Source organism: Elgaria multicarinata, chromosome 16 (genome assembly GCF_023053635.1).
Source record: "Elgaria multicarinata webbii isolate HBS135686 ecotype San Diego chromosome 16, rElgMul1.1.pri, whole genome shotgun sequence".
Taxonomy (NCBI): Eukaryota; Metazoa; Chordata; class Lepidosauria; order Squamata; family Anguidae; genus Elgaria; species Elgaria multicarinata.
The window spans coordinates 12,850,852-12,873,962 of record NC_086186.1 but is presented as its reverse complement, the minus strand read 5'-3'; the positions used below and the strand labels follow the sequence as shown (position 1 = coordinate 12,873,962).

Below are 23,111 nucleotides of genomic sequence, written 5' to 3'. Positions count from 1 at the left end.
ATTAAAGTCAAACAATAAGCTTTAATACTATTATTAGAAAAATAAGTAGTGATGTATATAAAGGTACAGTAAGGTATATTATAGTTTCATAGTTAAATACATACTAGAAAAGAGGCCATCATACTTTCTTTCTTTTTTAGGAACTGTGAAGCAAGTCTTATGCATATTTATTCTTTAGCCAAAAAGATATGCAATACAGTTGTAGGGGGAAACACAGTAAAAGACCAGACAAACTTCTACAGAGCAATGAAAAAAATTAGTTGAATTTATTATGTGTACTATACAGGGTAGATGTTGGTACGGAGCAACTGAAATTTAATGCTTGAGTATCAGGGATGCATTAAGGAACATATCGAACTAAACAGTCCTTTTCTGGCCTCTGCACATATACTCTTCTATGACAATGAATAATGAATGGGTGGGATGGGAGTGAGGGGAAAGAATACCTTTGAATCACTTGATTACTCCACTAGTAACTATTGGGAAGAGTCGGGGGCTACTACATCCTGTCTTCAGTATAGACATACTTAAGTACTAGTCACTGCATAAAGCAAATAGATTGCTAGACTATAGTGCAGATAGATCTCTGAAAAAGGTCATTATCAAATGGTAAAACTTATATTATACAGTTATATACACAAGCTTTACAGCTTTATATTGTTGGAGTAAGCTGAAAATTGCAAGTTAACCATACATTTGATCTTCTAAAAAATTATTGTTGATCTAGCTCCTTGTATCCTTAACAGTGTAGATGACCAAACTATCGTCAATTGTTGAAGTTTATCCAGAGACTCAGGATCACCATCAAAGCAGGCCGAAGTGCTTGATACTGTTGTAGATATTCTCATGGATCACCACCTCATGTTCTTTTTACAGTCTAAACATTTCATTAGTGGACATTAACACTTTGCACAGTTACATCAATAATACAAAATAGCAACCTATAACTGGGAGAATGGAATGTTTAGATTTACATGACTGTATGTTTACTTCCCTCCAAATCAAACCAGTTCACCTTACTATGATCTGCAGTGCAGTAGCAACTAGAAAATACAACAATTCATTTTCTGTTAGGAACTACTAGTTTTAGGCCACAGTCAACTCTAATAATGCCTAGCTTTTGCTCTTATCTGTACAAAAATAAATTGTGAACGTCCATTTAGACAACCTTTTGCAAAAGTTTGCTCTTGCATCAAACAGTTAAGGGTTGTCTACTCCTCAATGTAACTTCTAAAAACCAAGTATCAACTTCACTGTTAAGTCTTTCAATAAATATACTCAATTCAAATGCCACAAGGAGATTAAATCAAAGTTGGCTACAATGAGAATAGGCCTTGCTGAATTACTACCCATAGACAAAAATTGATATGCTAACAAAATAACCCTGCACAAATAACCTTTAAATTAATTTCCAGGAAATCTAAACCTATCACCCATACATAATAATATATCTACTTTTGCTCCAGAAACTGGGTTAGATGCTTTTTTCAACAAAACAAAAAGTTGAGAGGGTGTGAAATCAAAGGGACTTAGTGGTGCTCAGTACCTCTGAAAACCAGGCCTTCTGATTTGTATTATATATGTCAGAGTTGACCGACATGATTTACTATTTGTCTCAAATGTGCTTGTTAGAGGGCCTTTATCATATGTTTTCAAAGACTCCTCTTGGAAGAGTCCCAATCCATTAACTGCCTAATGTAACAAAGAAAAGTAGCTCTCATGCCTCACTCTCTTTAAACCAAAAGGAGTTAAGAGTCTGATTCTCTTGGAGTGAGGATGTCGAGACAACAAGAATCTGAAATTCCTTTTGAGAGATAATATGCTATCTTTGATGTCAACTAGTTTTACATATGTACTAGATATCCATTTATATCCAAAAATTTAAGACAGGCCCTTGTGAAATATTTATAATGTACATTTCAAAGCACGCTTCTTTTTACTGCATCAAAGAATTTGCATGTTTATCATGACTCACGATACTACATATATATATAAAAATCAATATCACCTTCACTTCCCAATACAAAAATGGGGGTTGGGCTTGTTTGAGGTTTTTTTGGAACCAACTACTCCTGATATAGAGGTCCTTTATGTGTCAGAGACTTTCAATAGCAGCACAGGTTTACCCTTATTTTCACATTCCAAACATCCTGCAGTTCATACCAATTTTTAAAATGTTTAGATTTTAAAGTATGCTGAAAAGCACATAAAATAGCAATGGAATTCCTTCCAGTGTGATCTACAAGTTGCTTGATGTGATATTCTTGCTTTTAAATCAATTTAATCCCCTTGAAGTAAGTGGAACTCCCTTACCTTAGATATACTAGCTTAAGTGATTTATATTTATAGTATATATTCAGACTGAACACTGTAGGCCATTTGTTGACACATGGAGAAGGGATGTACTAATAAAGCTGATCCAGCATAGTACATTAGGTGCTTTCCAGACCTTGAACAGTTACTTTTAGCATGGTCGGTTTGACTCAAGAGTATTATGACTTTCAAAGGTACAGGATAATTTGTGCTTCCAGTTGGCACATTTTTTTTAAAATGTAAAGATAACATATTTGCAAAAATTGTGCAAATCTTTCTTATTTACAGAAATGGCACAAAAGTGAATTCAGTCTATGCACATGCACACTTCATTCACTTAAAAAATGTGTTCTACACTACAGGACCAAAAGGAATACCAGCTTCAACAGGCAGTTGTCAATAAGCACGAGGTTTACAAGAATTACACCAAAATGAGCAAATATTGCCCAAGTAAAAATCTATTGTTAAAGCTGAAGTAGGTTTAAGGCCATTCAAGTTCAAGAGCAAAAACACAAATTAAGTCAGAGCCCCATCTTTTTTTAATACATGCTTTACCTTCTAGCAACTTGCGGTCTAAAACCTCTAGTTTACAAAACCAAAACACAAGAAGAAACACAACAAGAGGTTGTATTCAATACAAACATACTACGCTGTAATTAAGGTGAACTAAGGAAAGCATAAACATTTAAAATTCTCAAACTTGCTATATCACTTGCTGGAACCAGCCCTACACTAGTAAATAGGTAATATGTACATTTTTTCAAGTAGATTTACTTTACATTGCTCTAACAAAATGTGTCCTTTTTTAAAAATCAGTGCATTGTTCTCAACTCATCCAAGGACTAAGCAACATAATTCTTAACAGGACTCTCTTACAATAGCAGCACACGCTACCACTACCTGCAAAGCGGTCAGTCAATGACTTAGTGGAAACAAAATGTGAGAAGTAACTATTAAGGAAAAATTAAGGGAATGAGAAGATTCATGCAGTTCTGCCAGTCTAGTCAGCCAGCCAGCTTGCTAGCAACAAGAGATGGTTTCCGCTGTGGAAGGTCCTGTGGAGTGGGAATGTGGTCACCTGTAACTTCAGTCTTATCGGGAGCTGCAGTAGGAAGTTGCTTGTTCTTCATCTTTGCTTTAGCCATATTATAATCCCCAGAATCAAAGTACTTTTGCTGCAAGACAGAAACATTCATCGAATAAGTAAAACAAAAAAGCATATTAAAAAGACTACTTCTCTCAAGAATTACCCAACTGTACTACCATCTGGACATATTTAACTAAGGTGATACAGGTGTAGAAAACCTAACCTGATTCTTGTACAAAACCGTTATAAAGTCCATCAAATGTAGCCTGCTAATCCAAGACCAAATCTGTAAAGGCTAGGGAACCTGATTTTGCTATCATTAGATATTCAAGATTTCTCACAGAATGTTGTCTAGCTTAATGAATGGAACAGGGACTATTGTTAATATTTGCAACTAAGTGTGGGATTAGAAGGTATGACAGAACCGAGAAGAGTATGAATGGAACTATTTCAACTCTGCAAAAACCATAAGCAGCACTATTGAGACAAGATTAAGAAGTTCAACGCCAGCAACTTCTTGATAGTGGGAATGCATCAGCAAATGGGAATCATTCACTATTAGGAAGGGAAGGGAAGGTATTACAAAACTGGCTTTTATCGCCATCATGAAGACAGATTATATTATTTAGGATACACACCTTTATCCCTTCTGTTTCATTTGTTACTGTTTTAGAAAGCCAGAGCAGTTGGGCTAGGGAGACTACGGTTTAAATTCCTTGTTAGCCACTGAGTGACCTTGGGGCTGCCACTACCTCTCAGACTAACCTCCGTGGGGAGAACTGTGTGCACAAACATGAGCTTCTCAGAAAAATGATGGGATAAAAATATAATAACATATATGTAAAAAACATGCATGACTGATAGAATCAGTACTTGAATGGCGGTCTTAAAAAATTCCTTAACTTTTTCATCCGGTTTACCAGTAAACAACAGTATCAGGAAATATTCAGATGGTTTTCTTTTTTAAAAAAGAAAAGACTGCTGTTTCAATCACTAATCAAGGCCTTGCCAGTTACTTTAATCTTCATATGTAAAATATATAAAGATATCCCTCTCATCTACTTACAGAAGGTTATCTTGTGGCAAGCTTTTTTGCAGAGTTAAATGCATCCTAATCTTAAGGAGTTGCTAAAGTGTGAAATAAAGTTTCTACAAATGGAAAACAAGAATATCTTGCTGGCTTTTAAAAAAAACACTATAGTCCTCTTATTTCTGCTTCTGAAGTGGTAAATTAGTATTAGTTTCACGTTACAATCTTGCATTTTCTTAGATGATGAACCTTTGAAGCTATCCAGTTACATTACATTCTGGAAGAGATAAGTTGTTTACACAGCATATTTTTACAGCTCTTATAAATGAAGTGTGAAAAGTGGCTGACTTTAAAACACACAGTAATGGAACAGTTTCATTCAAGAAGGCAACAGGCACTATTCTAAGCCTTTGAAGCATGCTTTCATCAAAACTCAACTGAAATCAATAGTCCTTTATTGCTCAGAAAATATTCTTACAATTGAGGTCATGGTATGAAAGCAAACCTCACAACCATACAAGCCTATCATCACTGCACCTAGATAGGTTCAAAGGTTTCCTTGATTAAACAAACTAGCTACACAATATGGTTCAAGCTTACTCACTCCTTTCTGGAGCCGCTTCCTCAAGAAATCTGAGCCCCCAGGCTTTTGTCCCAGATGAGGATACCTGGCTTTCAACTTTGCTTCTTCAGCTTTCTCAGGACTAATCACCTTGTCATCCATTTCCTGAAAACACAATGAATTAGTATTTCTACTACATCAACTATGCTTTCCTAAGATTTATCTTGTGATTCCACAAGATGCCCATCATTGAATATTTGATCTTTATTGGCTTTAAACAGTAAAAAAATAAGATATGATTGATCCTAGCGCCCTTCATATCCCAGCATATTCCACACTTAGTAACTGTCGGCAGTAAGTGAAAGATATAAGGGCTACTGCCCATAATTTTACATACTTCCATATTACTACATTTTAACTTAGAAAGAGAATGACAGAACTAAGTCAGGAAGTATTTCTTGCAACCCATCTAGCTGAACATAACCTTCCAAAGATTTGTTATATCAATATGATTTTCAGCCAAGATTGGTTCGCAAAACAGCTTACAAGGACTACAATCCAAAACAAAGGTACAATATTAAGGGGGGGGGGGGTGTTCACCAATCTCTTCTGACATGCATATACCTGGCAGTTGATTCTATACATTGTAAAGGCAGAACAAGCCCTTCAATGTCCTGCCACCATTGGATTTAGCATGGACCCAAACCAAGACAAAGCTTACTCTGTGAGGTAGAAGACTTTATTAAGACTAAGGGTAGGGTTGATACATAGGGAGAATAACTAGAAATATCATAAACCTCCTGTTTCATTCTGACTCCTTCCTCGCCTCTGGCCAATTACCTCCATTTCACACCTCCCTTTGGCTCTGGATGACTCAAGGCCTTTTGATAGATAAGAAGAGGCTTGGCTATCTGTCTTTCCTCCCCCCTCCAGGTGGCTGACCAAGGCTCTTTGTCATTAAAACTTTGTGCATAATATCAAGCTAAAACTACTCTTTCCCAACTACATCACCCATTTGTCCTCTACCCAGCACAGTCTATCTGCTCTCCTTTACATATATTAGCCTATTTCCTCCACAGAGAAGGGCAGAAATAGACTCACTGACATGGTGGGCACATAACTGCAGCAAATCTTTGGTTAATCTTGATAATTAACATAAAAATTAGTAATTATGTTAATTGTGGGTTTAATCCACTATGTACCTATAGTATCCAGGTTGGACATCACTTAGAAAACCCCAATGAGGGCTTGGATATTCAAAAAGGCCACAGAACATGTTTAGCATGTGAATGTCAACTCTTGAGTTAATTATGCCATGATTTACTGCCATTACGTGTGAATAGTAACTGGCTGATAGTACAGAAACAGCCATCCCACTGACATGCACATAGCCTGCCAGGAATTCAATAAACTTCTTTCTGGTCTTGCTGGCTGACTGCAAACACTGGTTGTCAAGCAGGCCATAATATAAACAGAAAATAAAATTTAAAATCCAGGCACAGCTAACAAACATACTAGAATGGAATTATTTAATTTGCACACATATTTTCACTTAAGTTTTGAGACATCAATCGGTTAGACAAATTAATGGAAGATACAATGGCTACTAACCATGATGGCTATATACCTTCAGTATTGGAGGCAATATGCCTCTAAATACCTGTTGCTGAAGAACATGAGTGAGTGTGTGCTATTGCTCTCATGGCCTGTTTGTGGGCTTCCCACAGGCAGTTAGATGGCCACTGTGTAAACAGAGTGCTGGACTACGTAGTCCTTTGGTCTGATCCAGTATAGCTCATGTTCTTAATGTACTTTCAGCCCAATCCTGTCACAGCAAGTACAATGAAACTTAGAAAGCTGGTTGGTATGAACAGTGCTGCACTAGTTGGACCCTTAGTCTGATCCAGCATGGCTCTTCTTATGTTCTTGTGAATAGAATCACCATCTTTACCTGCTTTCTGCTCCCTATGGGTACAGGCTTAACATTTGTCAACTAGATCTTAGTTTTTGCTGACACTCAAGCCGCGACTATCAAAGCCTGACCTGCTTCAGAACACACCCTTCATATTTCAAAGGGAAAGCTATTTGAATGCCAGCAATTAACTGAAGCTAAGATTTAAGTGCAAATTATTCTTAGGTTAGCAAAGAACACCTTGAATCCCAAGAGGCCACAGGACACATCCTCAACATGCGTTCACAAAATATTTTGACCCTGATTGGGCGGGGAGGGGGAAGATACATCAAGGTTTGATGATGTCACATTTACACCGCGCTTTCCCTAGCTTGCTGCAATCAGACAATACGGCTCTAGGAGACACGTCCGCCCACGGCAATGGGCACGCCCACCAGAAGGCTCCTGTAACGTGACACGGTGGTTGGCGAGGGCGATCAGGAGGCAATTCCGCGTTATTTCAACAGGCCTTTTCATCTATTTAGTTTTTACCAACAGCCCAGAGAGCTTTGGCTATTGGGCGGTACAGACAAGGAATCATTTAACGAACAGCCGCCCGCGGTGCAGGGGATCATAGAATCACAGAATAGCAGAGTTGGAAGGGGCCTACAAGGCCCTCGAGTCCAACCCCCTGCTCAATGCAGGATGAAAGCGAAGCGTGCGACTAAAGCCGTGCGCGTCTCACCTCCTCCCCCCCCCCGCCCCCCACAGCCACCCCTCGTGTGCGTGTGGGGCAAAGTTGGTGTCCAGCGTCTGCTTTCTCAGCCTCTCCATCGAGGGTCTATACAGGAAAACTCGCCTAGGGGACGGGCACGGGGGAAACACAGAACGCTCCGGCTAGCACCCGATACCCACCCATGGGGAAGAGCAGGCGCTACCACCGCCACGGGCCTTTCCCGACCCTTCAGCCGAGGGGAAACCCCGCTCCCATGAACCTCCCTGCCCGCCCACATAAAGCCGTTGGGTCGGCAGAAGAATAGGGGAGGTCGCTCCATTTCTTCCCCCGCCCGATTAAAGTTTCCTCAGCTAAGCCGCGGCCTAATCTCCCTCTGCCGCATCAACAAGCTCGCCTTCGACGCCCGCCCAGCAACGCCTCACCTTCTGCTCCTCCGCCGAAGCGGGCTCCGGGCTCTCCGCAGACATGGCTTCCACACAACCGCGGCAGCACCCCCCGGACGAGAAAGGCCTGGAGCCGGCGAAGCGCAGCCGCTGCTGCTGCCGCTGCTACTACCACAACCGCACACAAGATGGCCGCCGGTTTTACGACGGCGAGCCGGCAGGCTCAAATTTCTGCTTTCGGTCCGAGACACCGCCGTTACCCCAGCTCAGCCCAAGAGCGAATGAATGAGCCACACCAGAATGCCCGCGCGAGAGTTAGTACTCGCGCGGGAACTCGACTTCCAGGAGGCGTGCGTCATATTCTCGTCTCCGTCGGGGGGTCCCTGTTGAGTGCTGTGGCATTCTGGGAGTTGTAGTTTTTATGGAACGTTGGCTCCTGGTGCCTTAGCAGCCCTCGAAGAAAGGCAAACAGGTGAGGCTGAGATCCGATACACGCCTGGGACTCATGGCACTCAACGGGACATACTTCTGAGTATGGGACTGAATACAGTACATATATGTATTTTATTTTTTCTGTGTTGTTTTTGTTGAAATTGACAATAAAAAAAATAATTTAAAAGATTGTACTGAGGGTCGTGCGCAATGGTGTAGCCATAAAAAAAAATGTAGAAGTGCAGGCGCTCATCATGACAGTCTCCATAGCCACGTCCCTAAGGAGAGGCCAAAACTGCAGGCAGCTATCTTGATCCATATCAACAAACCAGTTCTAGTAGCTTTCATGTTCCCCCAGGAGCAGGGCTTCTGTAGAGCTCATGGATCTTAACTGGGCCATTCATGACCAAGCTACTCCATAATAGTTTGCACTACAAGGAACAATGTATACTTTCTGGGGAAATTCATTCCCCGACCCCCCATTGCAAGTATTGCAGCTAAGCTCAGAGGGAACAGGGAAGTCTGGGAGGCAGATGACACCAGCATTCTTGTCAATACAAAGAAAGTGCCGGCACCACATCCCTGTGAAGAATATAGGGAGCTCCTTTAACTGAATCAGACCTTTGGTCTTGTCCACATTGACTAGCAGCAGTGCTCCAGGATTTCAGACAGGATTTCTTTCCAGCTCTACCCCGGGGATTGGACCTGAGACTGTCGACATGCTAAGCAGGGGTTCTACATCTGTTGGAGATATATACTTCTATCTTGCTTTGGGAAATATATGCTAAACAGTATAATGAAATTAGGGCAGGATCTACACTATTGCTTTCTAACAGTATTGAAGTGCACTGACAACGGTTGAGACCTATGAGACAGTGTTATATCCTGCTTGGTGTAGATCTGGCCCTAAGTGTCATTATCCCAGGTGCAAGAAAAACACTTGAGAGGAGAGACATTCTAGACATGCTTTGTAATGCAGTCCTATACATGTGTATTACAATGGATCTATGAACAGGATGCATAAAACTCAAATTTCAGGCCCAGTGGATATCGCATAGGATGGAGCTTGTACCAAAGCTTAGGACAAGTAAAATCTAAGCAGTATTTTGTTTTCTTGTTTTGATTTGTTTGTTTTTTCCAATTTGAACCTCATTTTTATATGCTGGGTACTTCATGGTGTAGCTTTCTACAGACTGAGCTGCCGCAAAGCCAGGGACAATCTGATTAAAGCACCTGCAAAGTAAAGCCGTCCCAGTCGGGCAGCCTATAGGAAATTCAAAATATTCCTTTGCAAAGAGAGGGACAGTACTTTGAACATGTTAAGACTCACAGACACTTAGCCAGCATAGAAAAATATAGAATACATGTTCACAATTTTAAAAAAAAACTTCAAACAGTAAGGGGTAAGAGAGACTCCTTGAAGTGGGAAGTTGCTAAGGGAGACATGAAAAGGAGCTGAGAAAAAGTTGATTAGAGTATTTGAAGTTATCCAGGAAGACGAAACCAAACTCTTCAAAAAGAGTACAACATGAATACCAGAAGGCACCCATGGCTGTGGGTAAATTATCAGCCAGGGAGTCACAATGGCCATGCTGGTTGGGGATGATGGGAGTTATAGTCAAACACATCTGGAGGGCAGAAAGTTGGAAGACTGCCCTTATCTATTAAAACAGTGCTTCAATTCTAATTTCAAAGGTGCTGGTTTTCAAGACTGAAGTCACACCTCTGAACAAAAACCTTAAATTGCCCTTGATTTCAGAGACCTTTTCTATAGCTAGCTTGTATATTACATATTTCATGTGGATTTAGATCAGTGATTCCCAAACTTTTTCAGGTAACCGCCCCCTTGGTTCCACAAACTCATGCTCAGTGCCCCCTACACTACACTATAAAAATCATTATTCAGAATAGCGGTTTTCAACAACCCACTAAGGAAGATAATAACAATAAAATTCAAAACAGTAACAATTAATTGAATATTTATTCAAAATCCAATAACATTTTTTTAGTTTATTCAATTAAAGATAATTGATTAACTTGATCCGGTGATATCTTTTCAAAGCCTGATAGTCATTTAGCAAGAATATTAGATATCACGTTTAGTAACTAGGACAGAGTACCTCACTATTCTGTAAATTCTTATTTCCTTCTGTAACCAAAACTCCTGATACGATTTCTTAAACTTTGGCTTCAGCTCAATGTCATTTTGTAGTTCAATTGGCCCCTTTAAATGGGAAGCACCCGCCACAGGCTTGCCTAGGGAGGGAGGGAAATAGAGAGCAAACACCTTTGTTTTGCAACCGGCGTGGCGGGGCACACCAAGCAGAGTATGTCTCTTCATTAGTATTTTGGTGCTTTTGAAACATCTCAATTCACCGTTCAAAGGACTCTTTTTAAACGGTATTAATACATGTGTGGATTCTTCCCCTATATGGCTTGGGACCAAACTACCTTCTCCCATAAAAATGTCCCTGGGTTTTAAGACCTTCTGGAGAGGCTCTTCTCGGAAAATACCACCTCAAGCGCTCCCCTGCTGCCCCCTTGCCTCTTAACGCCCCCCTATGCAATCCCACCACCCATTTTGGGAACCAGTGATTTAGATCAACACACTTGGTGAGCTGTCACTACATGGTGAGTTGTTCGTATGCAGGAGGTCGTGATGCCAACGGGGTTATTGCTTCTTTCTTGTATTCCATCCAGAGAACGTTTGTCATTAAAAAGACAGGAAATAAATGACATACACAGGCATCCAAAATAAACTTGCAGGCATCCAAACGCAAAAGACAAAAGCTCCACCAATCCACGTGTTAAGTGGCTGCACACAACTCGTTTGCTATGCAGCAACAGCTGATGAATGCCTAACGACCTTGAGTGCAATTGGTGGCTGAGATAAGAGGACACTTCCAAGAAAATTAGATGGTAGTTATTTATACGGCCTCAGAAATAGTAACCTAGGGGGGGAAAAATAACACCAGCCTTTGCTGCTAACAGATTAGATCATTGACATCTAACTTAACAGACGGCTGTTTTCCCAATAGTCTATTTTCAGAGAAAGGTTTCAAAACCATCTTGAATCAGTAGAAGAGATCTGGGGATGAAAGATTTGATGTAAGTATCAATTTTTCCCACTATATGACCTTTCTGAATGATAATTGTTTTTTATTATATGTCTAAGCTGCCCAGTGTCTTCACCCAACATTTAAAAGAACGTAAGTCCCAAGCAAGCCTCTCTAGGGAAGGCGTTCTGCATCTAGGGTCCCACTGCTGAAAAGGCCCCTTCCTTGGTACCCATTTGCCTCACCTCATTTGATGGGGGCACCTAGAGGGGACCCTCTGAAGCTCCAGGTGGGTATATATAGCAGGAGCATGCCGTAGCTTCTCGCTACATGTGAACCTGACAGGGGTGGGTTGTTGAGGTGGTGGACAAGCCCCCCGCAACCCTAAAACAGCCCATGGGTTCTGTTGGCTTGTCAACCACCCCAACAACTCATCCTCACTGGGTTTGCACATAACAAGGTACGGCGTATCCTCGCTGCACCCCAAATATTCAAAATGGTGGCTACCATGGCAATGAAAAACCCCATGGGGAAATTCAACTATAGTGGCTTTTTATTATGTGTGAATTAGATCTATGTGTTGCTGTTGCCTCCAGAAACTCTTACATAGGTGCTTGTGATACTGGTAAATATCCTGACATTCTAATGCCAAATATGACCTTGCTGCATATTGATAGTATTTCACGATTAGTATTAAGAATGGGATGTGATGGTGGACAGATTGATAGAATGGGAACGCTTCTGCTGAGCATTATCAAAATTGTGATATTAAAATATAGTCTCAAGTTTAAGCCGAGTTCTGTCATGCTTTGCTTATTTTTAATTCTTTCAAATCTTTAATCTCTATTATAAACACTAGTCACTTTGAGAGAACTGTAATTTCAAAGTGATGGCCTTCTTTAGCTAGAGAGGCTGTACGAATATGTGCATGGTTGATCCCTTGCTATTATTTCAAGGCGTAGTAAAAGGCTTGACTTCCTAGAGCCACCTAGTGGCCTACATTGGACAAAAGCCTATTAAGAGCATACACAAAAAAGTCCATTATCAAAATAAAACCAGAATTCAAACATTGTGGTTTTCACATATATTTAAGATATAAATACTACTTTGTTTTCACAGTACATCTTTTTTTAAAAACACAGTCTGAGAAAGTCAGGTATGGGACGGTAGTGTTATGTAAAATTTTGATACGGATTAGGACAAAGTGAAATGCTTTGAGAAGAGGTCCTTTAAGGGCGGAAAATGATACTAATTATGAGTTGGGTCAATGATCTGAATGAGTAGTCAAATAATTTGCAGTATGGTTTCATGTGTTATGGGACCTATATGGGGGAAGAAATGAGCTATATAGGGAAAAAAATACACAACTCATCTTGCCCCTACATGCTTGCATAGTATGACAATGCAACGGACGTTCAAAATCCCATCCTTATTTTAAGCAGCTTAAGTATCACTTAAAAACACATCACACAGCAAAGTAAAGACTTCTGTATATATTTCAGATTTCAATATTAATGTCAAAAATACGCAGTATGATTTTACAGAGGATTTGTGCTACATTAGAACAGTAAAGATGAACATCACTTAAGTAAAAGAAATATTAAATATTAAATAACCAAAAAAAATAAAATAAGGTGTAAACACTAAACTAATTTGGAATCTGCTATTGCAACACATCCAATGAAGTGGTTTAAAACCAGTATAAAAAGATTAGGACTAAGTATGTTCCAGTCTACATGGAATACACAAAGCTCATTCCTGAAGCCTTTTTAAGAACTGGTCCAAGACCCTATAAAAGCTTCGACTTCCACCTGGGCACCATCTCACTTTCTCCACTATTTACCTTTTACATAATATATTTTATGCCAATTGTTCGTCTTAAATAGCAGTCTGGTAACTGAGCGAATACTTTTCATTGCTGTGTCATGCTAACATCGGGGTGAAAACTGAGGGTTTGTTGGAGATTCAATGTAAGATTTCAGTTCGTATGCAGCGCCACTGTCAACTTCCATGGATTTTCGAGAAAACAGGAGCCTTACATCTCTATAGAGGTAGATCTTTCCAGACTTGGAACTCTGGAACCTAAGAAAGGAACAGATGCCAACATTAGTTACTGGTGACTGAACTACCACATGTAAAACTGTTTCACATAAGGATATTGAGGTCTGCAAAAGAAATTTCTTCATAATGTAAACCATTACTTTTTGAACTAGCTCAAAGGGAAATGGGCATTTTCAGTTTATCCGTATATAACTACAGCTTGAGGCTTGGACTTTGAGGATCAGGCTCAAACTTACTTGAAGTTAAAAGAACAAATGTAAAAACAACAGAGATTGCGACTCTTATTATTTTTACTTTCAGGCAAATGAATGGACCAGAGCACTAATGTTTACATATTAGAATGGTAAGCCTATTAGCTTATTATTTTTACACAACTCTGCTCTCTCCTTGCTCAGCTTTCTGCATTCACTAAGAAACAAGACGGGCCTCTGGTGCAAAACTGAGTGAATCCCTAGCTGATGTCTTCTCTTGAGACTTGCCCCCCAAAAAAGGTTTAAAGGGCTTCAAGTTTGGGCATCAGTTAATTTGAACATTTTACAGAAGCTGGTTAGTCTCTAGACAGACAATTGTGGTTTGCACATCAACATAATGTTCTCTGTATTGCATCAGCAAATTATATGTTAGGATTTCAATCGCGCAGGCAGGTACAAAGGCAATCTGCCAAAACACCCAAGTGTTTTCATGAACACACAAACATGGGCATGAAAAATTGCACAAACAAACTGACCCTTAGGTTTTAAAAGGCTGTTTTGGGGGTTTTAAAAAAATATTTCCTGTATGTCAAGTTTCAGCCCTGGGCAAATGTTTTTGCTGACAACCTCTTGCTAAGGGGATTTCACAATGGAAGCGCTGACACAACCTTAATTAAGGCCTTCTAAACAGATGCTGCCGCAAAGCAGTTTACAGTTGTATGACTTCATTTGTTTTGGAATACTTGTATGGCTTCAGCAACTAAACTTGAGTCACTCGTTTCAAATCTATTGTTACAGCAAAAAAATGAAAAACCAATACATATGGCCCATCTCAATTTTTATCAGTACATGCAAAATACCAGTATTAGCGTCGGCTGCTTTTTATCCAAAAACTTTTCAGCATTAATTAAAAAGCAAGCTGTTGGTTTGAATTGTATTTTTTATTTTTTAAATAAATATTACTTGCGTCAAGTAATAAGGAAATAAAAACGTCACCCCACTCAGTCTCACCTCAGATGAATGAGGTAGCGTAGTAGTCTTTCTTCAGTATGTCGAATATTTTCTTTATTGATACTTCTCTTTGTTTCTCGCCTTACAGGGACAGAAAAGGTTCTTTGCCGTAGGAATGTTTGATGATTGGCTGGCATCTCTCGTAAGTCATATATCACTACAAACATCTTCACCACAGTCTTGTTAGGATTAAATAAGGTCTGAAACAGGACAAACAAATGCTTCGGAATGACACTATTCTATTGAGAAACTGTGTTTAGTGGTTTGTATCCAGGGGCATTAGGTTGGTGATTTTTGCTCATTCGCCTCCCCTCCCTGTGGCCCCATGTCACCTTCCACATGTTCCAAAGTGTCCCCCCAACCCTCTGGAGCAGATTTAGGGGAGGTTGCAGGTCCCCTCCACACCCCATTCTGTTTATAGAAGCCTCCACTTGATCAAAGAGCGTTCTGTCAGCAGTTACTGAATGTTCTGTCTCTCTCTGTCTCTGTCTCTCTCTCACGCACACACACACACACACACACCAGTCGCCTCTGGCCACAACATGGTACTCTTGTTTTACTTATCACCAAACAAATGTTCACCATATTAACAGGATGAATAGGGATCCTTACCATTAATCTATAATACCAGGTATATCTTATTGAGTATCCTATACTGTCAACGCAAAAGAATTAAATCATCTGAATTTATTGTTTTTGCTCGTCATTGCTCCAGTATTGTTATTTTAATATTTTCATGTGTTTGAAACTGATTTTGCTACATCTTGTATGCCACTTTAGAAAAATATTGCTTTTTGAAAGGCGGCAAATAAATCTTTTAAATAAAACCAAAAAATAAATAAATGTTTATGTCTTGCATACAATATTCATTCATTTAACCCCCTAAAAAAACTTCTGCTCAGCAGTATCACATTTCTGACTGATTACAATGAGAGACAGACTGTGGTCTACTATGAGGCATAGAACCTTTTCACTGCTGCTAGTCTCATCTGTTCTCCCACACCCAATTCTATGTTTATACACACTACATTTTCCATCCTTCCTGGTGTTTATTTCTTTTTGATTCATTTCATAGCTTTTGTTTTAACCAGGCAATAAAAACAGCTTACAAATTAATGACAGATGTTCAAAGAGGAAACCGAATTACCATGTTCAAGTTGGATTCTATGTCTTTCTTTTCACAGTTTCTTTCATCTGCAAATCTCATAGAAATGCACTATATTCCAACAAAGCATGATATCCTATCTTAGCAAATAGTAATAACTTTGGGTAGTACATCACCCAAATCAAATTCCTGTGAAATACTAGTTGTAATGTTCTCAGAGCTTGATAACCCCTAACTTTTCTCCAATTTCCTGATGGACACTGTGAAAATTATATTGGAAGCTTCACATGAACCAGTAAGCAATTGAACAGACATATAAAATAAAGCATTTGTTGTACTATAAATACTTGCTCAATTTTTCCTTCTTGTGTCCTATTTATAGCCATCTTCCATTTCGCAGATACATCGTTTTTAACACACTCATTAGGTATCACACCCTACAAAATCTCTATATTTTGCAAATATGATTAGCGTCTCAGCAGGAAACAAATCAACATTTGCTGTGTTTCACAGGCTTGGTATGAAAACCAAGAATACTCCGACAACCACAAAGGTTTCACTGCCAAGAAGGAATCCAGTGCAGGATTCTACCATCAGCTTGTAGCAAGCTGTCATAGAATCATAGAACAGTAGAGTTGGAAAGAGCCTATAAGGCCATCGAGTCTAACCCCCTGCTCAATGCAGGAATCCACCTTAAAGCATTCAAGACTCTGGTATACCCGACACCCGCTCTTAGGAGAAAAAGATAAAGCAGACTGAGAGAATCGGTGTATTTCTCTATCACCTTTCCAAGTATCAGGAAGTGATGGGGAATATCTCTGCAGTTACTAGGCAACTGCCTAATTATATTCCTAAATGCTATCCTCACTGCTTGGTTCCTGCTCCTCCCACCTTCAGCACAGCTGGCAAAGATTTGGCCAGGGAAGGGGGCTCTCCACTAATTAATATCCTTGAGATGGTCCTGAGTAGAATTCAACATGGCAAGAGTTGTGGAAGAAGGGGGCATGAGCTCCTTCATCAGGACCGGCAAAACGCAGGACCAGATTATATGGTGGGTGTATTTTCCCTTCTCTCTGTCAAGGTTAAAGTGGGCAACTAAGGAATTCCCTTAAGGGTCTAATAAACTTACCTAGTTTTCTTTGAAGCAAATGCTTAGCTGTATGTTGGAAAGAGGATTGTTAAATGTAACTGTATGCCACAGAGTACATACCACTTGTATTGTTCCTGAAGGAGGTACCCGATAACCCCTTTTTCCAAGAGACTCTAAAGCAATTACACCCTGCAGGATGGGGAAACAGAAAGCAAGAAGTAGAACATTACAGACAGACATCTGAAGTAAGTATTAGGATAGCAAAGTTCTTAACTCACGAAATGATACACAATAGAAACTTGAAATAAAAAAGGGTTGGGTTGTGTGTTTTTGCACAGCGTCACACATAAGTAACATATTACTTAGGAAAGCACAAAAAGTGCACTTAGTAGAGGGCATTTTAGTCCCACCCACTCCAACAGTGTCCCTTGCAAGCATTTTTTCTATGTGGACAATGTTTATTTCAAAGCCTGCACTTACAATTGGTCATCAAGGGCCAACAGTATTCACATACTCTTTACTATAGCAGTATAGGGCAGTATTAAATCCACTGGAAAATCATTACAAAACAATGCCTTTGTTTACAAGAGGGAAGACAGGACAGCCACAGGCAATAGCTTCCATTTCTGAAAACGACTTGGCCATCTATTTCTTCAATTCAGTTAGGCCAACTGGTTAATGACAGGCTCAAAGCCTCACAGATCACCTGTTCTTGATTATGCAGTGGCCTTTACTAAGGGCAGCTACTTTCTATTTAGTTTGCCGGAGTGAATCTGAGTGCCCAAGTTCAAAAAAACCATACCAGGATTTAATAAAGATACACAGAAACATTTTAATGGCTAAACGGAAGCATAAAGCTCAAATATTTACCATATAGGGAGAGGGGGCGTTGTCATCAGAAACGCTGTAGAATGAAACTTCAACTGGAAGAGTCATGTGTGTTGGACAGAAGACTCCGCTTGCTCCCACTTCAGCTGTGAAGCCATCTACAATGCCCAGGGGATCTAAACGATAGTTCAGTACAGACTCCTGAAAAAACAGAATAATTCTCACTTGAAAAAGCCAGCTATGAAATCCAGTCTGTAGTACGGGATTATTGAAAGCTGCCCAATATCAGGTCGGGCTGCTTGCCCATCTAACATGGTTTGAAATTGATTTAAATCAGCAGAACTGTATTGGTTTAAACATGATGGTCAGTAACGCAATATAATATCACACAAAACCTTAAGGTGTTAACATGACAGTACATAAATCAAATAGATCAGAAAAAACTATAGATAAAAATATCAGTAGCAAATAAAACAATTACAATTATCCTGTCTTATGGTATAGAATTTCTAAGTGGCTACAATTTAAGGAAAAAGACATATTATTCAAAAACAACGACTGCAATTAAAACATAAAATAGGCAGGTTAAAAATATATAGCAATAGGCTGCTAAAGCAATTATGTGTCCTAAATTAAAAGGCTGGACAAATAAAATCATTTTCATCTGGTACTGGAAACTGGTAAATTAGGTATCAGGTACATTGCCCTGACCAAAATATGTTTAGGATCATGCTACATAGGCTATAGTAGAGTATCAGCATATTTGTTACAAGGACTAGAGGATTTGGGAAATATATATATATACATTACCTCAAAGTTGCCAAGAAGGCTAAGACTAGTTACAGGTGGTGCACTGGAACTCAGAAATGGTTTCTCGTGGATATCTGGGTAATTCTCTTTGCTTATACACTGTCGTGGACTATTATAAAAGGTTGTAAGAAATCTGGGTTAGTACTTTTTCCCTCCAGAGTTATGTGCCTAAAGTAATTTATTTTTAGGCTGCAACATTTGAACTATATATGCTTTTAAATTAATATGTACAGAATTTTGGGGCTACAACACTGATTAAGCTGACCTCAAAAATATCAGCTCAACACATACTTTTCATACATTCTATTTCCATAGGTATCAAAAATTGCCAGTGTGACGTTGCATAAAATAATAGCCTAGCATGTCAATATCATCTAAGCATCTTTATGTGCCATCATCTGGAAATTCCAAACGTTTTCACTAGCATTCTATGGAAGGTCTCTGTGCTTTCAGCAGCACAAGCCAGACAGAAATTTGTTTCATCCTGCCAATTAGAACAGTCTGCTTTGTCTTAGTGACAACATACAATTAATCCAGGTCATATTGTTGAATCTTGGCACTGGGCCATTTATCATAAAAAAACTAAAGAGTTATGAGAAGGCATTGTATAGAGCTCAATATTTTTGAAACCTCCATTGCTATACAGGAATTAAAGAAAAAAATTACAGGTAAGTCTGACAACATGATTAGAGAAATTTTAGTCAATCGATCAACTAAAACTGAATTGATTAAATCTGCATACATTTGCATGTGACCACAGTTTTGAAGAAAAACTTTTCAATGATTCTTTAATCTTAAATGCACCATTCCCCCCTTCACTCGCTCGCAAGAGTGAATGCCTATTGTAAGACAGCGCCTGCTATCTATAGCTTTTATAACTTCAAAGAAACATGTCTTGTAGTTGACGAAAAAGGTTTTAGAAATCGATTTAAAGATTTGCAACCCTAGTTACAATATGTTTGGATTTAGTCGAGTCCAATTAGTTCAGTCTTTGTACTTTCTTCAAAATGCTCTTTTGTATTTATCCAGGGTTACAGATAACATTTTATAAACATATAAGGATTAGGAATAAATAAATAAATACCTTTTGGAGGACAAACATTTCAGATGCAATAATGATGCATCTAGATCAAAACATCCTGATCGTGTTTTCCTTTCAGGAACCTCAAGGGAGTAGGGAAGAGGAGAGAGAGAGAAACACCGTTATTTTGGTTGCGGGTTCTTCGGGTGCTTCCAGACAAGTCTTTTTTTAATGACACTACTCTGCCTGCCCTAGAATTTTATAGGGGCCCCGGACATAGTCATCTTCCATGCATAATCCTCTTGTGCATTCCCACTGCTTCTTCCGTCTTTTCTCTTATTGCAGAAAATCTGTTAAGGAGAAAAAGATGGAATAGCTGCCTTCTAATTAGAAGCACTAGGAACCCTCCACCTGGAAACACCCTGAACCTGAGTTCGACATTTTGATAAGCACATTGAATGTCTCATTGCGAAACGAAAACAAATTTAATGTTTTATGGTGAAAGGGAAGCGAATAAAGACAACGGAGCCTGTTCACTATTGGCCAACAGTTCCAAGTAAAAGAACTGTAAAGGAGAATGAAAAAGGAGCGCTAAAATGGATAGTTTGAGGGACAGATTCACGGTTCACTTTTCTAAAAAAAATTCAAATCCTTTTGACAATTTGTGATGCAGATCGGCTCTCTCCACTGAAATTAATTGGGACTGATACAGGAAATGTATCAGTCTGTATCAGGGTGCATGAGGGTAATCTAAAATGATATGGTTAATTAAGAACAGCCCTCTTTATTTTATTTTATTTAAAACATTTATATCCCGCCGTATATCATTAAGATCTCAGAGCGGCGTACAGATAAAAGCATACAGTATAAAACAATAAATATGCACGGTTAAAAACAAATTAAACCATGAACCAAGTTAAAACAATATATAATTTAAAAGCTGTAAAAGCAGCTAAAACAGTTAAAACAATGTGCCGGTGAGTTAAACCATCAAAGGCTTTGTTAAAAAGCCATGTTTTTACTTGGCATCAAAATGAAATATACAGAAGGCTTCAATTGCACACGGATCCAGCAAGGATTATCCGCATGAGGCTCAGGCCTCATCTACACCATGCAGTATATTGCACTATGAAAGTGGTATATAAAAGGCAGGAGCCACACCAGGCAGGATATACCGTATTTCTTCGATTCTAAGACGCACTTTTTCCCCTAAATAAACAGCTCTAAAAATGGACTGCGTCTTAGAATCGATGGCGTCTTAGAATCGAAGCAATATGGTAAGAGGAAAAGAGGAACCTCCTGCAGCAGCCTTGAGCCATGCGAGCGAGGAGGAGCTGGTTGGGTAAGCGCCTGGTTTTTTGTTAGGCAAATTTATTCGTAAGTCCCATCGATTTCCATGGGACTTACTCGCGTGTCGTCGTCCCCTGGTGCACAGACAAGTAAAGAGCGGGACTGGAGAGTTAAGTTTACTCTTTGTTTCAACGCCCCCCCTTCTTCCCGCGCAAACGGCAGTTTCTTCTCTCACAGAGGGAAAAAAGAAAAGGACACAACCATTAGAAGAAAGCACGGAGGGGGGGAGGAGGTTGGCTGGGCGGTGAGGGAAGTATTTCTTTGCTTCTAAGATGCCCTTTTTTCCCAAATAAACATCTCTAAAAATGGGGTGCGTCTTAGAATCGATGGCGTCTTAGAATCGAAGAAATACGGTACCAGTATGAAAGTGGTATATGGTATATGTATTTGTAATTTTGCATTGCTGCTGTTTTTATCTGGTTGAGCTTTTATATTGTATTTTATATTATGGTTTTATACTGTTGTCTTATACTTTGAATGGTTTTAATTTTTGTGAACCGCCCAGAGAGCACTGGCTATTGGGCGGTATAGAAATGTAATAAATAAATAAATCAATAAATAAAATATGTCAATGGGTCCCAACAGTTGTCAGTGCACTTCAATACTGCTATAAAGCAGTAGTTTGGCTCCTGCCTTTTATATACCGCTTTCATAGTGCAATATCCTGCTTGGTGTAGATGAGGCCTCATTCTTTTCAATGAGATCCTATGCTTGCAGAAAGCTGGCACCTGTGTGTGAGTGAGTGGGGGGGGGAGATCTCCTGCTTCCACTACCTGGGCACTGTCTACAGTGCTCCTGCACCACGTGTGTTCTGTCCAACAAGTTCTTACCTCAGTCATAAACAGTCAATTGTTTGCGGAGGGAGGGGGATAATCCATTCAAGGCACCCCCTCCCCCAACATTCAACCAGCAGTTTCTGGGCTAACAGCATCAACAGTGCATTTGTGGGGAGATGCTTTTATGCAGTGTTTGCCTATGGATCAGAGCCAGTGTCCTATCAAGAAACGCTGAGTTCCAGTCCTCAGGAGCTAAAATGTTAAGATTTGAATTCTCATCCTTTTTGGTCACATTTCAAAATGCTTTCATTTGCATTCTGAAAAAAAGAAAAAAAGGTCCAATCCTGAACAAGAGAGACTATTATAATTGTTACCTCCCACCAAATGAGGCTAGCCTTTTCTTTTTAAAACATGTATTTCGCTTATATCTGTAAATATTTTAAAAACTAAAATACCATAGCAAGAGAGGAGAAAGTAAACACAGCCAAAATGTCTACAGTACCACTGGTTTTCATTTATTTACTTGCAATATTTATATACTGGCCAATAACCATTCTCTGGGAAGTTTCCAGTCAACATTTAAAACCAAAAAAGAATTCACACACAAAAACAAAATCTAAAAACAGCATGAAAACAGCAACAGCAAAGAACATTATCGCAAAGAATCTTACAAAGCTGTTAGGATGAAAAAGCCAGAGAATTTTTTTAGGGGGAAATTATGAAAGGGGCAGAGCTATATAATAGCAACTTACAGGACTTGAAAGTAGGGGCAATCCAGTTCGAGGATGGAAAGCCTTAGTAGACGTCCCATCCAAATGGTGAAAATTGGTTTTGCGCCACACGTGTTTGAGTGGTGTTCTCTGTCCGTAGGAGGGAAAATAATCCGTTATAAATAGGAAACCCTTCTGGTTAAAATTCAGTTCTCCTGATTTTAGATCAGTTCTGCAGAAGTAATTTCTCATGGACAATGTCCTTCACTAAGTATATATTGTTTTAAAATTCATATATGTGCGTGGGGTGGGAGGTGGGGGGAAGGAAGAAGGTTACTCCATATTGGTTTCCCATGTGTCTAGGCTACAGACAGGAGCAAAGGCAGAAGATCCATGGTAGGTAGCATCTACAATACCATGCCAGTTGCACTTCCCCTTGAAAATGCACCTTCAGGTGGCTTATTTTTAAGATTACACCTCAATTCAAAAGGCTAAATTGTCAAATTACAGTTTACAAAAGAACTCGATTACATTTTGATTGAAGTCGCTAATGCAGGCTAATTTGCTTTTTACTCGCATTACTACAGAAATCCAGCACCCATGAAGTGGCAGGGCAGCCAGGTCATCAAAAAAAAGTTGAAGGGTATTATGGAACCAAGGTGCTTTTT

The 23,111-nt window shown here is 39.4% G+C and overlaps 2 protein-coding genes across 2 annotated transcripts in view; both read right to left on the bottom strand.

Annotated features, from left to right (window-relative positions):
• Position 1: 1 nt before the first annotated feature.
• ARPP19 (cAMP regulated phosphoprotein 19) lies at positions 2–8,255 on the bottom strand. Its single transcript, XM_063142207.1, has 3 exons — positions 8,042–8,255; positions 5,035–5,157; positions 2–3,488 (listed from the first exon to the last, which is right to left on the bottom strand). The coding sequence occupies exons 1-3, from the start codon at positions 8,084–8,086 to the stop codon at positions 3,318–3,320; spliced, it is 339 nt and encodes a 112-aa protein (XP_062998277.1). The 5' UTR covers positions 8,087–8,255; the 3' UTR covers positions 2–3,317.
• A 4,304-nt stretch (positions 8,256–12,559) lies between these two features.
• The window catches only part of ATOSA (atos homolog A), a 39,639-nt gene continuing 29,087 nt past the window's right edge, over positions 12,560–23,111 (bottom strand). The window contains exons 6-12 of the mRNA XM_063142422.1: positions 22,486–22,593; positions 19,671–19,750; positions 18,587–18,695; positions 17,819–17,977; positions 17,069–17,137; positions 14,754–14,953; positions 12,560–13,572 (exon numbers count right to left, since the gene is read on the bottom strand). Coding sequence (XP_062998492.1) covers positions 13,419–13,572; positions 14,754–14,953; positions 17,069–17,137; positions 17,819–17,977; positions 18,587–18,695; positions 19,671–19,750; positions 22,486–22,593 — 879 coding nt within the window. The 3' untranslated portion in view covers positions 12,560–13,418. The remainder of the gene's footprint in view (positions 13,573–14,753; positions 14,954–17,068; positions 17,138–17,818; positions 17,978–18,586; positions 18,696–19,670; positions 19,751–22,485; positions 22,594–23,111) is intronic.